This window comes from Leucoraja erinacea, chromosome 2, assembly GCF_028641065.1.
Source record: "Leucoraja erinacea ecotype New England chromosome 2, Leri_hhj_1, whole genome shotgun sequence".
Lineage (NCBI taxonomy): Eukaryota > Metazoa > Chordata > Chondrichthyes > Rajiformes > Rajidae > Leucoraja > Leucoraja erinaceus.
Window position 1 is genome coordinate 81,897,155 of NC_073378.1, and position 16,763 is coordinate 81,913,917.

The 16,763-nt window shown below is 43.9% G+C and overlaps 1 protein-coding gene across 1 annotated transcript; it reads right to left on the reverse strand.

Moving 5' to 3' along the window:
• Nucleotides 1-452: 452 nt before the first annotated feature.
• LOC129711636 (cytochrome c, testis-specific) lies at nucleotides 453-9,449 on the reverse strand. The gene is made up of 3 exons (XM_055659430.1): nucleotides 9,338-9,449; nucleotides 5,966-6,146; nucleotides 453-827 (listed from the first exon to the last, which is right to left on the reverse strand). Exons 2-3 carry the CDS (start codon nucleotides 6,132-6,134, stop codon nucleotides 679-681), a joined length of 318 nt encoding a protein of 105 aa, XP_055515405.1. The 5' UTR covers nucleotides 6,135-6,146; nucleotides 9,338-9,449; the 3' UTR covers nucleotides 453-678.
• Nucleotides 9,450-16,763: the final 7,314 nt, after the last annotated feature.

Below are 16,763 nucleotides of genomic sequence, written 5' to 3' on the forward strand. Positions count from 1 at the left end.
CACTATTTTTCACCAATGCTGCCTGACCCACTGAGTTATGAGTTACCCCAGCACCGTCGTGTCTATCTTTGGTATATATACCAGCATCTGCAGTCCCTTCAAGTGTACTTATTATAGCCAGCTTAACATTTTTCAGATCGGGTAACCAAAAAACCTACTTTAAAAGATAGCGGAAGAGTAATTTCTCATGTTTTAAAGGTTACCATTTTCCTTTCCAACATCTCATTAAATTGTCTCAAACTACCCAAGTCACCACTTCCCAATTAAGTGAGTAATTGGTGTTGCAAGGTTTTGCAAATGGTTTGGTAGAAATAACCTGTAATTTACAGTGATTGACTTTTACTCAATCGCATTGGCTGGGAACTTAACAGGAAACAAGAACCCAGTAAGTGTATTTGCAATTTGACCCATCCACAACAGTTGAACAATTTACATTGCAAGTGACAAAAATGTTCATGATTGATTTTCCCTTTTATTGTCTCCACATAATGGATTACCAGTGATTTATAATGTTAAAACTGAACAGCACAGTGTTACAGGGTGGTAGAGAATGCCTTGTACAGAACATGGTTAAAAAAAACCAGTTAAAAAGTTCATTGCAACACCTCTTCCAGATTGATCAATCAGGAGACAGATCTACTCATCAATAAATAAGACAGCAGATGCTGTGGCTGCAAGTTAATTGGCAGTGGATGATTTGAGGTAAGCTATCAAGTCTTCACGTTCACCCTTCTTCTTGACACCAGCAAAGATCATTTTTGTTCCTGGGATATATTTCTTCGGATTCTCCAGGTAAATTCGGAGTGTATCCTCACCCCAGGTAATACCTGTGCAGAAATAGAACAGTTACCATCTTCAAATTAGTAGGTGAAATTCCCACTCAAAACAATCTGAAAATGATTCAAAAACCTCAAATGATCACAGGGGGCTACAGGCAATGCAATTAAATGTGTTAAAATAGCCCTAAATGTCAGGTGGTTTAGGGGTTGAGTGACTGGGCAAATTACTCTGAGTGTATTGTATCTAACTTTGATATAAACTGGCATTTGCAGTCCCCTCCTACACAGTACATTATATACTTTTGGATTGTTCAATATTTTTTTAATGGATTTTACTTCCTTTAATTTCTAGTGGGTATTCCACATCTGAATAATTCCCGTCACAATCTAAAATCATCCCATCATTCTTTACACTGAAACTCAAAAGCTACGGAGGAACAAATTATGAAGGTATCACCAACTATTTTCAACAAGCACATGGAAATCAGTTCCAAATCTTCATGTGGAGTAGAAAAACCCAGGAAAACCAGGGTCTCCTCATAGGAACATTAATGGCAAAATTCTTTAAATTTCAGTCATGTAGGTGAACTGGAGAAACCGGGACTGTCTCTGCAGAATTGGGAATCTGACAGGTACAAAACATCATTAAGAGTATAACCTGAGTATATACCAGTCAAGTTTGGGTAACTATTCTCAGGAGTAATAACAGAGCTAAATTCAGCTGCAATCTAAAGAGCTAAATAGGCACCTGAAATTAAATTTGCAGTCATGAGAAAAACCTAGAGGGATTACCTCTAAATAGAGCCAAAGCAGACACAATGGTCCACCCAGTAACTTCAGAAAGGTTGTAAAAGGTTAGTGTAAGTAAGTTTATTGGCCAAGTATTCACATACAAGGAATTTGCCTTGGTGCTCCACCCACAAGTAACAACATGACATAGTGACAATTACAAATGACCCAGAAAACACTAAACATTAATACTAATAAAACATTAATGATAAAACACCATTGATCAAGCATGTGAGCCAACAAAATACCAGATCAAAGGGAGGCTACAGATTTTTGGCTGTTGAGTAGAGCAACTACTAGTGGATAAAAAAAACAAAACTTTTTATGTCTGGCTGTGGCAGCTTTGACAGTCCGGAATCGCCTTCCAGAGGGAAGTGATTCAAAGAGTTTGTGGGCCGGGTGAGAGGGGTCAGAGATGATCTTGCCCGCTCACTTCCTGGCCCTTGCAGTGTACAGTTCATCAATGGAGGGAAGGTTGCAGCCAATAATCTTCTCTGCTAATCGGACGATTCGCTGCAGCCTCCAGGTGTCGTGCTTGGTGGCTGAGCCAAACCAGACCATGATGGAGAAGGCGAGAACAGACTCTACGATGGCCGTGTAGAATTGAACCATCATTGCCTGTGGCAGATTGTGCTTCCTCAGCTGCCGCAGGAAGTACATCCTCTGTTGTGCTTTTTTGACTGTGGAGTCGACGGTAGCCCCCCACTTAAGGTCTTTGCAGTTGATGGTTCCCAGGAAGTTAAAAGACTACACAGATGCGACTGTGGTGTTGTTGACAGTGAGTGGGCTGAGGGGAGGGGGAGCTCTTCTAAAGTCTACAATCAATTCCACTGTCTTAGTATTGCATGAGTAATAATCTTTCAAAACTCTTTAGATTCTGGAGTAGTTCCTGAAGATTGGCGGGTAGCAAACGTAACCCCACTTTTTAAGAAGGGAGGGAGAGAGAAAATGGGGAATTACAGACCAGTTAGTCTAACATCAGTAGTGGGGAAACTGCTAGAGTCAGTTATTAAAGATGGGATAGCAGCACATTTGGAAAGTGGTGAAATCATTGGACAAAGTCAGCATGGATTTACGAAAGGTAAATCATGTCTGACGAACCTTATAGAATTTTTCGAGGATGTAACTAGTAGCGTGGATAGGGGAGAACCAGTGGATGTGGTGTATCTGGACTTCCAGAAGGCTTTCGACAAGGTCCCACATAAGAGATTAGTATACAAACTTAAAGCACAAGGCATTGGGGGTTCAGTATTGATGTGGATAGAGAACTGGCTGGCAAACAGGAAGCAAAGAGTAGGAGTAAACGGGTCCTTTTCACAATGGCAGGCAGTGACTAGTGGGGTACCGCAAGGCTCAGTACTGGGACCCCAGCTATTTACAATATATATTAATGATCTGGATGAGGGAATTGAAGGCAATATCTCCAAGTTTGCGGATGACACCAAGCTGGGGGGCAGTGTTAGCTGTGAGGAGGATGCTAGGAGACTGCAGGGTGACTTGGATAGGCTGGGTGAGTGGGCAAATGTTTGGCAGATGCAGTATAATGTGGATAAATGTGAGGTTATCCATTTTGGTGGCAAAAACAGCAAAGCAGACTATTATCTAAATGGTGGCCGATTGGGAAAGGGGGAGATGCAGCGAGACCTGGGTGTCATGGTACACCAGTCATTGAAGGTAGGCATGCAGGTGCAGCAGGCAGTAAAGAAAGCGAATGGTATTTTAGCTTTCATTGCAAAAGGATTTGAGTATAGGAGCAGAGAGGTTCTACTGCAGTTGTACAGGGTCTTGGTGAGACCACACCTGGAGTATTGCGTACAGTTTTGGTCTCCAAATCTGAGGAAGGACATTATTGCCATAGAGGGAGTGCAGAGACGGTTCACCAGACTGATTCCTAGGATGTCAGGACTGTCTTATGAAGAAAGACTGGATAGACTTGGTTTATACTCTCTAGAATTTAGAAGATTGAGAGGGGATCTTATAGAAACTTACAAAATTCTTAAGGGGTTGGACAGGCTAGATGCAGGAAGATTGTTCCCGATGTTAGGGAAGTCCAGGACAAGGAGTCACAGCTTAAGGATAAGGGGGAAATCCTTTAAAACCGAGATGAGAAGAACTTTTTTTCACACACAGAGTGGTGAACCTCTGGAACTCTCTGCCACAGAGGGTAGTTGAGGCCAGTTCATTGGCTATATTTAAGAGGGAGTTAGATGTGGCCCTTGTGGCTAAGGGGATCAGGGGGTATGGAGAGAAGGCAGGTACGGGATACTGAGTTGGATGATCAGCCATGATCATATTGAATGGCGGTGCAGGCTCGAAGGGCCGAATGGCCTACTCCTGCACCTAATTTCTATGTTTCTATGTTTTAAGAGCATTGAGCTCTAGGTTGTTGCTACGGCACCAGGACACCAGCTATGACGCTTCCTGTCTGTAGGCAGATTCCTCCCCATCCTGGATCAGTCCAATCAGGGTTGTGTCGTCCGCAAACTTGAGAAGCTTGACAGAGGTGTCTGTGGAGGTGCAGTCGTTGGTGTAGAGAGAGTAGAGAGGAGAGAATATACAGCCTTGTGGTGCTCCTATGCTGAGTGTTTGCGGGTCCGAGATGTGCTTTCCCAGCCTCACATGCTGCTTCCTGTTTATCTAGTGTAGATCATTTGTAACAGCAACCTTGCACAGGCATTTTTAGACTCTCAGTAAAAGCAGAGAATTTGTCCACCCACTTTGTAAAACCGTTCAGTCAGTCCAAAGCCAGCAGTTTCAGTCTTTGCAACGCTCATAATTTATTATATGGTGAGATTGCTCTGCTAGCTTAAAGGCCAATCCTCTTCCCAAGAATAAACAACCTAGAAACACCCATGGCCGCACGGTGGCGCAGCAGTAGAGTTGCTGCCCTGCAGCACCAGAGATGCAGGTTCATTTCTGACTACAGGTACTGTCTGTACAGAGCTTGTATACTCTTCCTGTGAGCATTTGGGGTTTTTTCTGGGTGCTCCAGTTTCCTCCCACACTCCAAAGACCTACAGGTTCATAGGATAAGTAATGTCAGTAAAAATTGTAAATAGTCCCTAGTGTGTAGAAAAGTGCGAGCGTATGTGGAACACTGGTTGGCGCAGACTCAGTGGGTCGAAGGACCCGTTTCCACTTTGTACCCAAAAGGTAAATTGGACATGTCCAAAACAGAATGGCTGTTAAATAACTAGCCATGCAGGGGCACCGAACTACTAAAACTTAATTCGGCATTATCTTTTTGTGTATGTAATCATAATTCAGCCTGGTTTCTGCATGTTAATGTTTTGTCATTGGCACTTCTTAGGCAAGATATGAATCATCACTGATTGGGAAGTAGAAGTTGGCAAAAAACACATTCAAGTTATTTGTCCAACAACTTATGAAATTTGAATTCATTAGCATTTAAAAGTTATTCAGTTCTAAGAATTGTATTGTCAATATGTGAAGCTTTATTCAAAATGAATATAAAGTGCTCTACAAGCCCAAAATCACACATGACCTGACAGATGTAGAATTTTCTTTGCATACTTGAACTGTGCAATGACACATCATACTAAAGTATATTACATAAAGTTGTAAATGATTCACTATTTGAACAAGCAGGGAAATCAAGACATCTTATCTCAAAGCTAAATTAATCAATATCTACAATAGAAAGTCTTCCTCACTGTCAGACTGCCAATTACCCAAACATTGGATAGTATTAACCAAGTGATTAGATCTTGTTTCAGGTAGGTTTAAAAGTTGTGCCCCATAAAGATCTTACAACCCAAAAGAAGCCAAATTGTTCATATCATTGGTTGCTACAAACAAAGTAAAATCTCCCACAGGAGATATTTTTGCCCAGCTACAAAATATCCAGTTGTAAAACAGTTAAGAGTTTTCAGAAAACAAGAGTTTGAGAAATATGCTAACATTTACACAATTGTATTTCCCGCTGCTGCTGCTGAACATTTGTAGGCTTAAAAACACAATGGACTAGTCAGTGATCACCTAATCAAGTTTCAATTGTTGCAATCTTCACGTTTGATATTCAAATATTAATTCAAACACCGATTTTCTCATTCATTCTTAGGACCATAAATTTTGATTAGCAATGATAATTCCAGAACAATGGTACATCAGACTTAATCTCCATTTCCCTAACAATCTAGATATTGCAAAATCACCAAGATAATAAATGAAACAATAACTGTTTTTTGTTTGTGGATTTGACCGTTTTCAAGCCTCGATTGGATTTAGAAATCTCATCCCAAAATTGACATACTTTTGGATAAATCAAAAGCGAAGTGCACGAAGTCTTAATTTTCCGAAGCATCAATCTGCCTCAGTTTATTTAGCTGGTTAAAAGTTGATAATTCAGAAAGGAAACCACAGACATCCAAACCCACCTTTGTTTTTGTTAGCCTCCGTGTAGGAAAATCCATCAGACTGGCCAGTCTTGCGTCCAAACAACCCATGGAGGTTTGGCCCAGTCTTGTGCTTGCCTCCACTTTCCACAGTGTGACATTGTGCACACTTCTGAATAAAGAGCTTCTTGCCCTTCTCTATATCACCCATTGTGTTCAGTTTCTAAAGAACGGAAAAAGTATGATATCAAATAAATCTGCTTGTTTCCGATTTAAAACACCCCAGCTATTTTCATTTTAAAAACAAACATTAAATGCTCTAGATTCAAACACGTGTAAATATTAAGTAATTGCAACCGTTCTTTCATATTTTTCAGCTAATCAATCTCAATCCAAATTTCCCACTGGTTTGCAAAAACCGTCATAATTGCTAAACTGCATTAACCAATTACAGGATCGCAGAATGAAAGAAAGCAAAGCAGAAACCTCCCCGGTTCAGTTCACTTCTAAATGAGATGGCAAAACAATTGAGAGATGTAAAAGGATGAACACACAATGTAAAATCAGCAATGGGGATTAATGAAAAATAGAACTGTGGTGTTCTGAATGACCTGAAGTTTATGGAGGGTTGAAAATGAGTACACGGCCAGGAGAACATTGAGATACTCAAGTCTACAAGTGTTGTGCTGATAACAGGTGGGAGAGCACACTACAATTTGAACTCTGCCACAAATGGATCTTTGAACTCTACTGCAAGAAAAGAGGGATTGAGTGGGCAAAGATTTAGCAAATAGTGTTTAATATGGTAAAGAGCAAGCTATATATTTCACTAGAAGGAAATTGAAAGCTAATGTTTACAAAAAGACTGCAGGTATAGGGAATGTGTTCCTGTGCTTGAAACATAAGTTAACAGGTACACAAGCAGTTAGAAAGTCAAATAGGCCTTTATCACAAGAGGGTTGAAGTTTAGAAATAAAGTTGATAAGGCTGCATCTGTGTCGAGCTTTGGCCTTCTTATTTAAGAAATTATATACCAGCTTTGGAGGAGGTCCAGAAGAGATACAGTGGGTTAACCGGACACTGCAGATGCCAGAAATCTTTGAGTTTTTCCACTGCTAATTCCTTGGTTATGAACATTTTCCTGTTACAAACAGCTTGAAGTTCAACCATATTGAGTTACGAAGAATTAGGGATGTTCTTATTGAAACATGCACAATTTTAAGCCATGATAGGCAAGGTGCTGAGATGTTTCTACCAGTGAGAAAGTTTTGAACCAAGGTACATACTTACATGCGGCTAAACATCAAACAGATACATGGGAAGTTCAGGAATTCACTACCACGGAGGCATTTAAAGGGGAGTAAATCAACTATTGAAAGATCAGTGAATATGGAGCTAGGGAAATGACACAAAAGAGGTGAGCCTTTATGCACTTTATCTATGATTACATTGAATGACAGGGCAGTCTTGAAGGATTGGATGAACTACTGCTCATATGGTTCTGCATACTTATGTGTATAGCAAGGACACCGAGGTCTCAGAGTCTAGAAATATCAGATACATGAACCTTCCGAATCAACTCCTGAAATTCACCCTGAAAAGAAATTCCCATGTATCTCAGTTTTAAATATTAATATGTTCCTTCATTCAAGATTCTTCCACTATGGGAAACATATTGGCACCTACCCATTCATGCCTTCTTAAGATCTAGCATGTTCCAATAGGATCATGCCTAATTCCTCCGACCTTCAAAGAATACAGCAGCCAGGAGAGAGGACTGAGCCACTGGCTTAAAACAAAACTTGTGGCAAGGACTCAATGTTATGTCTTCCCAAAATACATTTGTAAGGACATTTCTGTTCATCTGGTATGCAATATTGGACATGAAGAGGATCAGTCATAGCTTGAGTACCATCACTGCAGACCTAACATATTTCTTGATATTGCCAAGGAGCAACAAGTAAATAAAATGTTAGATTTTCTAGACAGAGGATAACAAGGATAGGAATCTTTGAATCAATGTAGCTGGAAAAGTGCACACAACTGTGGCTACAGACAGACAAGGGAACCGGATGAGGATAAGTCCTCACATCAAGAGAGCCTTGGGGGCCGATATCACCTCCTGTAACGGGGCATGGGTCTGCAGGAAGGAGAAGGATGGAATGGTGCGAAGAATTTCAGATAGACTAGCTAGACTAGCTAGACTAGCTGAGAATGACTCAGGTCCTGAGGTTAGTCACAGGATCGTTTACAACTCCAGCAAGGTTGGTTTCAATGTCATAGTCGGTGTCTAAAGAACACATTTATTCAGCGCTCGAAGTAATTATCATTTAAATGAGGGCTTTATATAATGTTAACTTGTTTTAGTTCAACACATCTGCTTTAGATTCAAACCAGCCAATCAAGGTCAAACCGAAGGTCATTCTAACACATAACATAGGTCAACATCCGAGTGTTGGAAGATTTCAAAGTCCAAACATGTTCAAATAGAAATCGTAATGCAATGAACTAACCGAGACACCGATAGAAGCAAATATAATGGATAGAAGGGTTGGAAAGAATGAAGATGTCCTCAGCAATCTCCGCTTCCGGAGAAACTCGAAGACCAATAGCGAAACCGAAATTACGCAAGAACAAGATTGAATAACCAGGCCGAAGGATTATACCCGTTTCGTGGTTTCGTTAAAGACCCTACCATGCCCCCCCCCCCCCCCCCCCCCCATCCCCCACCTACATGTATTAACTTAATGGTTTCCTACTACAGATGAACCACATAAATAAATTACAGGGTTTAGGACATCCCAGTTACACTTTCCTGGCCCCGTCCTTCACATCCCCTTCGCAAGATTCAACCGAAGGCAGGAAGCATTCGCTTTTAAATCAATCTTATAAAAATGGTAATGCATAAAGTCAATATCCAGACGTTGATCAATAAACGTAGCCAATAACCCATTACCCACGTACCAGTTAATCAGTTTTCACTTACACAATCCAGGTAAAAATCAAGTGAGCAAAGAATCTTAACAGAGGGCGAGGCTAATAGAACTAAGAGTGGACCAGACAGACACCCAGCAGCGTTGCTGATAAAACCGAGTTTTCAAACCAGACTTCTTGAGGGTGACGCTACGCACATTTGACCGCAGACCTCGTTTCCTGCTCTGTCTCCCGGCGGCCTGGCCCTAGCAATGTCAAGAGGCTTCTCTTCCTTCACTGGAGCACGGTGTTAGCGACCCACCCCACAGCTCTGTAGCCAGCCTCACGGCGGGAGAGCATGGGAGCCCGGATCGCTTCCTGAGCCCGGCGCTCCCCGCAGTCACACGGTGAGGACGGGCCGGCGCCCTTGTCCCGGCATCGGCAGCTCTGGCACCGCCGACCCCGGGACCCAAGCAGCGGCGCCACTTTACTGCAACTTACCGCCGCTCACGACCGTCTCCTGTCTTCACTGAGCTCAAGGTCGTCCACGCCGCACCGGGGGCAACAGAGCAGCAGCAGCAGCAGCAACGACGTGAGCCCGCAACCCGCCGCAAGGAACGTTGCCCGGAATTGTCGCCTGACGTCATATCGCTCGCCCCCGCCGTCGCCATTGGACGGGACAGCCGGCGCCCGGCGCCTCCCACTCTCTGATTCGACCAGGACCCCGTCAATCAACCCCGACGATGACGTGACGTGACGTCCCGCCCTTTGGCTGATCCGCCCAGAACGCCGCGCGCAGCAATGTGGAGGCGAGTGACGAAGGGAGAAGAAATGCTGGGAGGTGGGGCATGTGCGGGAAGGGGCTGTCCAAAGCAAAGATTTTATAGAGCAGAGTTTATAATCCCTCCCATTCCCAATCCGACCTCTCTGTCCTGGGTCTCCTCCATTGCCAGAGTGAGCAACACTGGAAATTGGAGGAACTGCGGTCGGCGGGGATGAACATTGAATTCTCCCAATTTTGCTAGCCCTTGCTGTCTCCTTTCCTTCCTTAACCCTCGAGGTGTCTCCTCCCACCCCCCGCCCATCCCCGCCCTCGGGCTCCTCCTCCTCCCCTTTTTCCTTCCTTCTCCCCCCCCCACTATCAGTCTGAAAAAGGATTTCGGCACGAAACGTTGCCTATTTCCTTCGCTCCATAGATGCTGCTGCACCCGCTGAATTTCTCCAGCATTTTTGTGTACCTTCGATTTTCCAGCATCTGCAGTTCCTTCTTGAACACAAGAGTTTATAATCTAGTATCATTCGGGCTGCGCGAGCTGGAAGGGGCTGCGTGAGCTGGAAGGGGAATGGGCTGCCAGTGCATAAATGGGCTTCCAGTGCAGGAAGGGACCAATAATCCTTTGGAAGGGACTGCCCAAAGATCATCTTTGGGACTGCCTGTGTAGGAAGGAACGGCAGATGCTGGTTTATACCGATAATGGACCCAAAATCACCGGATCAGGCAGCAACTCTGGAGAGAAGGAATAGGTGACTTTTCGGGTCGAGATCCTTTCTCAGAGGAGCGGCATTGTAGGGATCAGCCAAGGGTCTTCTGCTGCTACACTTTAGTTTGTTGTCACGTGTACCGAGGTACAGTGAAAAGCTTTTGTTGTGGCCTAACCAGTCAGTGGAAAGACAAAATTGATTACAATGAAGCTGTGTACAGATACATGATGACTGAATAACATTTAGTGCAAGATAAAGCCAGTAAAGTCCAATCAAAGATAGTACAAGGGCGACCAATGAGGTAGTTGATGCCCTTCAAACGTGGGAAGAGATATCAATCACCCAGGGGGCTACATGAGTGACAAGAATGCCGGGTATAATTGGGGTTTTTGGGAACACTACCAACTAGAACGTTAACAAATGTATGTGCAGCCACAGAGAATGTCGGAGGAATTTTGCAGAGTTCTGGTTTTGTACATATATTTTGAATTGAATTGAATTCCTGACACCTTACGGTCTGAACGAAATTTTATCCTGAATAAAGTTAATTTTTTTTTTAAGTGTCTTTAGTCTGCTAGTTTTGTTATGATATGTTCAGTTTTAAGGACTACTGATATTAAGGACTACTGATATTTTAATGCTTTGCTCTGATGCCATATAACCATTGTGCCAACATTAAAAAAAATTAAGCTCTTTAAAGAAGGGATCAGCCAAGCACAGTTTTGCTGTACTTCCAGTGAACAGGCTCAATCACAGAACAGTGCAGCGCAGCGCAGGAAGGTGCCTGCAGCCGATCATGTTCGCACTGACCATTATACCAACCTAACTAATCCCATCAGCATGCACATGGTCGCGATCCTTCCATCCCCTGCCAAGTATCTGAATAAATGCTTCTTAAACGTTGCTGCCGCATCTGCTTCTCCCACATCCCCTGAGAGCCTGTTCCAGACACCCACCATTCTGTGTGAAAAAATCTTACTCTGCTCCTCGTCCTTATCTGATACCCTTTTGTCTCCTTTTCATAGCTGGTTGAGATTTTAGACATATAGATTGTAAAAAACAATACCAAAATTAAAACAATTGCATAGAACTTGTAACCCACTAAGCAAAAAAAAATTTGGAATTCTGCTGATGGACTTTTATAAGTTGTTTTTAATCAATTAGACAAGACAGCTGTGAGGATAATAGCAGCCACTGCGAACTTCAAACTCTGAACCATGTCTCTAACAAAAATTTCAAAATAGGTATTTACAAGGGCAGAGTCCCCCCTTGTCCTCACCTTTCACCCCACTAGCCGTCACATACAAGTAATCCTCCGTCAGTTTCACCACCTCCAACGTGACCCCACCACATCTTCCCATCTCCCCCCCATGTCTGCTTTCCGCAAAGACCGCTCCATCCGTAACTCCCTTGTCAATTCTTCCCTTCCCTCTCGTACCACCCCTTCCCCGGGCACTTTCCCTTGCAACCGCAAGAGATGCTACACTTGTCGCTTTACCTCCCCACTCGACTCCACTCAAGGACCCAAGCAGTCGTTCCAGGTGCGACAGAGGTTCACCTGCATCTCCTCCAACCTCATCTATTGCATCCGCTGCTCTAGATATCAGCTGATCTACATCGGTGAGACCAAGCGGAGGCTTGGTGACCGCATTAACCAACCTGACCTCCCGGTGGCTCAGTAATTCAACTCCCCCTCACATTTTGTATCCGACCTCTCTGTCCTGGGTCTCCTCCATGGCCAGAACGAGCAGCACCGGAAATTGGAGGAACAGCACCTCATATTCCGTTTGGGGAATCTGCATTCTGGGGGCATGAACATTGAATTCTCCAAATTTTGTTAGCCCTTGCTGTCTCCTCTCCTTCCTATCTCTCCCTCAGCCCTCGGGCTCCTCCACCTCCTTTTTCCTTTCTTCTCCCAGCCCCGCCATCAGTCTGAAGAAGGGTTTTGGCCTGAAAAGTTGCCTATTTCCTTCGCTCCATAGATGCTGCTGCACCCACTGAGTTTCTCCAGCATTTTTGCGTACTTTGAAAATAGGTATCTGGTTTTGCTGCTAATATGCTGTAAATTGAATTTGCCCGACATACAACTCGAAACTGAATTTAAGCTTTAACATTTCAAATTTCTCCTTGATGTAAAGGAGGCGGTTTGGTTTTTCAAATCCATACTATCTGTCACACGTTCCTCTACGTTTGAAGCAGGTGAAGTGGTGACACAAATTTTCTAACATGTTCACGCCAGAGTTCCATTAAAAAAAATGTCATGTTATTCACGTAAAGATGCAATGAATACTTACATTTGATTCATGGATGCAACAAGTAAAACAACCGTCACCTAGAATTTCAACAAAAGTATATTCGTGCAGCTTACAGAACCCCTGGAACAAAGTGTAATTCATTAAAAGTAAATATTTACTATTTTACTGTGAGATCATCCAATCTCCCACTGACGTTATGGTGAGAGCTTGGGGATTAATGTTACTGTGTGAAGTCCATGAACTTCAGATATCCATAGATACGTAATCATAAAGCTACTGTATCAGAATTTCTGGATGCCCAAGCACAACAACATTTTCATCAGGCCTCCACATTGCATATGGTTTTGAGTACAAGAGTAGAGACATCTTGCATTAATCTTATATAGACCACATAAGACTGCAGCTGAAATATTGTGGACAGATCTGGTCTCTCTCTAAGGTAGGATTTACTCACAATAGAGCAAGTGTAGTGGAAGTTACTTCCTAAAATGTCAGATAATTCAAATGAGAAGAGATGATGAAGACTGGATTCATACTATATTACTAAAAGTCTGATCTTGACTGCTTTTGGCCCACTGTGCTACGATTTCTGAGACAACGCCGCCACCTACGGCCGTTATTTATGGCCACCTCGATCAGAGCCCACATCTGCCTTCCTGGACCAGCGTATTTTTCCCATCGATGAAAAATCAGAGAGAAATTAATGTTTTTTAAAAATTCACCATTCTCTCTGCTGCCCCTGCTGGAGGGAGGGGGAGGGACTATAAAACCAGGACGTGGTGTGCCTCAATCAGTCTGCAAGATGGAGGTCACTCTGAGCTCTGAATGACACTGAACAAATGTCTACACAACAGTAAGTACCCTTAATGTGGTTTGAAAATGAAAATATGGTTAGTTTGAAGTAAAAAAGCACTGCCTGGAAATGGTTATTTTGGGGGGGGGGTTTGGGTTGAAGTAAAAAGGCACTCTCTCTCTCTCTCTCTCTCCCTCTCTCTCTCTCTCTCTCTCTATCTCTCTCTCTATCTATCTCTCTATCACTCTATCTATCTCTCACACTCTCTCTCTCTCCCCTCCTCTCTCTCTCCCCCCCCCCCCCCCCCCTCCTCTCTCCTCTCCCCCCCTCCCTCTCCTCTCCTCTCCCCCCCCCCCTCCTGTCTCTCTCTCCCCCCTCCCCCCCTCTCCCTCTCTCCCCCCCTCCTCTCCCCCCCTCTCCTCTCCTCTCTCCCCTCTCCTCTCCCCCCCCCCTCTCCTCTTCTCCCCTCTCCCTCCAGCCCTCCCCTCCATCCCCCTCCCCACCATCCCCCTCCCCACCATCCCTCCCCTAACCCCCACCCTTCCACACACCCCTACCGCCTTCCCTCCACCCTGCTCCCCCCCCTCCCTGCTCCCCACCTCTCCCCCCTCTCCTCACCTCCGTCCCCCCCTCTCTTCCCCGTCCCCTCCTCCCCGTCCCCTCCACACCCCCTACCCTCCACCCTCCCCCTCCCTCCCCCTCCCCACCCTCCCCCTCCCACTCTCCCCCCTCTCTCTCTCCCCCTCACTCTCACCCTCTCCTCCCCATCTCCCCCCACCTTTCCCCCCTCACCCACCCTCCCTTTTCTCCTCCTCTCCACCCGCCTCTCCATCTTGCCCCTCTCTCTGTGTCTCTGTCTCTCTCTCTGTCTCTGCTGCCCCCCCCTCTCTCTCTGCCCTCACTCTCTACCCCCGCCCCCTCCCCCCCTCTCTAGGGGTGACTGCAAGTTGGGGGCTATGCGGGAGTAGATAGGGTGGTTATGGGGTAAAAGGAGCAAATTAATAATATTAATATAATATCAAGGGGGGTAATTAGCGTGAGTGCGGGGGGGGATAGTTAGTGTGTGTGACGCTGCATGCCGCCTCCCCCCCCCACAACCGCACGTTGGGGGAACAGACCCAACGGGTCTGCACTTGGTCTAGTTTTACCTAAAAATCTGTATTTATTTCAGACGATACCAATTTTAATCGCCAAATCTTTCTTTGATATTATTGATTCCAAAATTACTTTATATATATGGCAGAATACAAATTTCAGACTAAGTAAAAAATCCTTACAGAAATCAAAAAAAGATGGTGGTTTGGCATTGCCGAACCTTAGATTCTACTTTTGGGCAGTCAATGTTCGTTATTTAACATTTTGGACAAAAGATTTAGAAGATACCCAATGCCCAGAATGGATAAATCCTGAACGTGATTCCTTACAAGGGCTATCATTGGCTTCTATTCTAGGGGCCTCGTTACCTTTTACAATTACGAGATTGAATAAATATACGACTAACTCAATAATAAGACATACGTTTCGAATATGGTTTCAATTTCGTAGGTTTTTTGGACTAAATGATTTTATCTTATCGAGTCCTATCTTATCTAATTTTCTCTTCCAACCTTCTAGTACTGATCAAGTCTTTTTGTTATGGAAGAGGAAGGGATTAGTAACTTTTCGTGATTTGTTTTTGGATGGTTGTTTTTATCTCTTTCGAACAACTTTCTAATAAATATAATTTACCTAATTCACACTTTTTTAGATATTTACAAATTAGACATTTTTTGAAGGCTACTCTACCCTTTTTTCCGCTACCACATCAAACCGCAATTTTGGAAAAAATTTACATTTGAACCCTTATCAGAAAGGATTAAAATGTTTATGAGTTGATTTTGAAATTACAAATAGATATATTTGATAAAATTAAGAATGACTGGGAAAGAGAACTCCAAATTTCTCTATCTATAGAGAAATGGGAGAGGATTCTTCAATTACTCAATACCTCTTCAATGTGTGCAAGACGCGCTTTGATACAATTCAAGGTGGTTCACAGAGTTCATATGTTAAAAGATAAGTTAGCTCGTTTTTATGGTCATATAAATCCTACCTGTGACAGAAGTAACTCTGAAGTGGCCTCACTGACCCATATGTTTTGGTCCTGACCACTTTTGGAAAAATATTGGAAATATAATTTTGATACTATTTCTGTAGTCTTAGGTACTGATTTACAACCTCATCCTATTACTGCAATTTTTGGGCTACCAATGTTAGATTCTATTCATTTGTCCTGCTCCGCCCATCGGCTGATTGCTGTTACCACATTAAGAAGATCTATTTTATTTAAATGGAAAGACTCCAATCCTCCGACCACACTCCAGTGGTACTGAAACGATATCATGTTTAAATTTAGAAAAATTCAGGAGTGACATTGTTGAACCTTTGGTTAAATTTGATAAGACTTGGGGGAAATTTATTTCACACACATAAAATTGCTCCCCTCTCTAACCTGAATTGTTGAATGGGGGGGGGGGGGTGGAATTCAGATTGGATTCGAACAGGCTGGTTAAACTTTTGAGGTGTGTTGGCTTAAATAAAGATGCTGTTGCTTTAACCTCTGGGGTTGGATCCAGTCTGTCAGGACACACAGTTGGGAGCTGGGTTCGGGTGACCGGGTGGAGATAATTATGAGAATTTGGAGCCATTTGAAGTGCAGCCAAACTAGAGGCTTCACTCAGTAGTGGGTTGCAGCTGCCCAGCTAATGGGACCTGTTCTTGCTCTCTTTGAAGGAGGCACTGCCTGCCCCAGCGAGTGGGCACACGTGGAGCCAACCCGTAACATGAGTGGGAGCATTTTCACAGTGAGGCTTTGTCGACAGTTGGGTTGGGGGATCTGGGAGAGAGAGAGAGAGCTGGCGATGCCGCACAGACGGAACAGTTTAATAACGACCCATTAAAATCCGCCCTTCGGCCACTCGGCAACCTGGACTAATCTGATCTGACAGCCCTCTCGCTAGCTCGCTACGTGCCCGATCCTAACGCAGAACATCCACAAAACCTTTGGGCTTCGGGTAACACCTGCACAAATAGCCTCTGCTAACAAGGGCTGGTGAACTGTGCTGGTCAACGTGCAGCTTTAGGTTTCTGGGTGTCAACATCTCTGATGACCTCTCTTGGAACCACAATACCTCAACACTGGTCAAGAAGGCTCACCATCGTCTTTTCTTCCTGAAGAGACTAAAGAAGGTCCATCTGTCTCCTCAGATTCTGGTGAACTTCTACCGCTGCTCCATTGAGAGCATCCTTACCAACTGTATCACAGTATGGTATGGCAACTGCTCTGTCTCCGACCGGAAAGCACTGCAGAGGGTGGTGAAAACTGCCCAACGCATCACCGGTTCCTTGCTCCCCTCCA

Excerpts from the sequence above, each read along its gene's own strand:
- LOC129711636 (XM_055659430.1), bottom strand. The coding sequence starts at position 6,134 with ATGGGTGATATAGAGAAGGGCAAGAAGCTCTTTATTCAGAAGTGTGCA. Across the intron at positions 828-5,965 it reads GGAGGCTAACAAAAACAAAG|GTATTACCTGGGGTGAGGAT; the intron begins GTGGGTTTGGAT and ends ATTTCTGCACAG.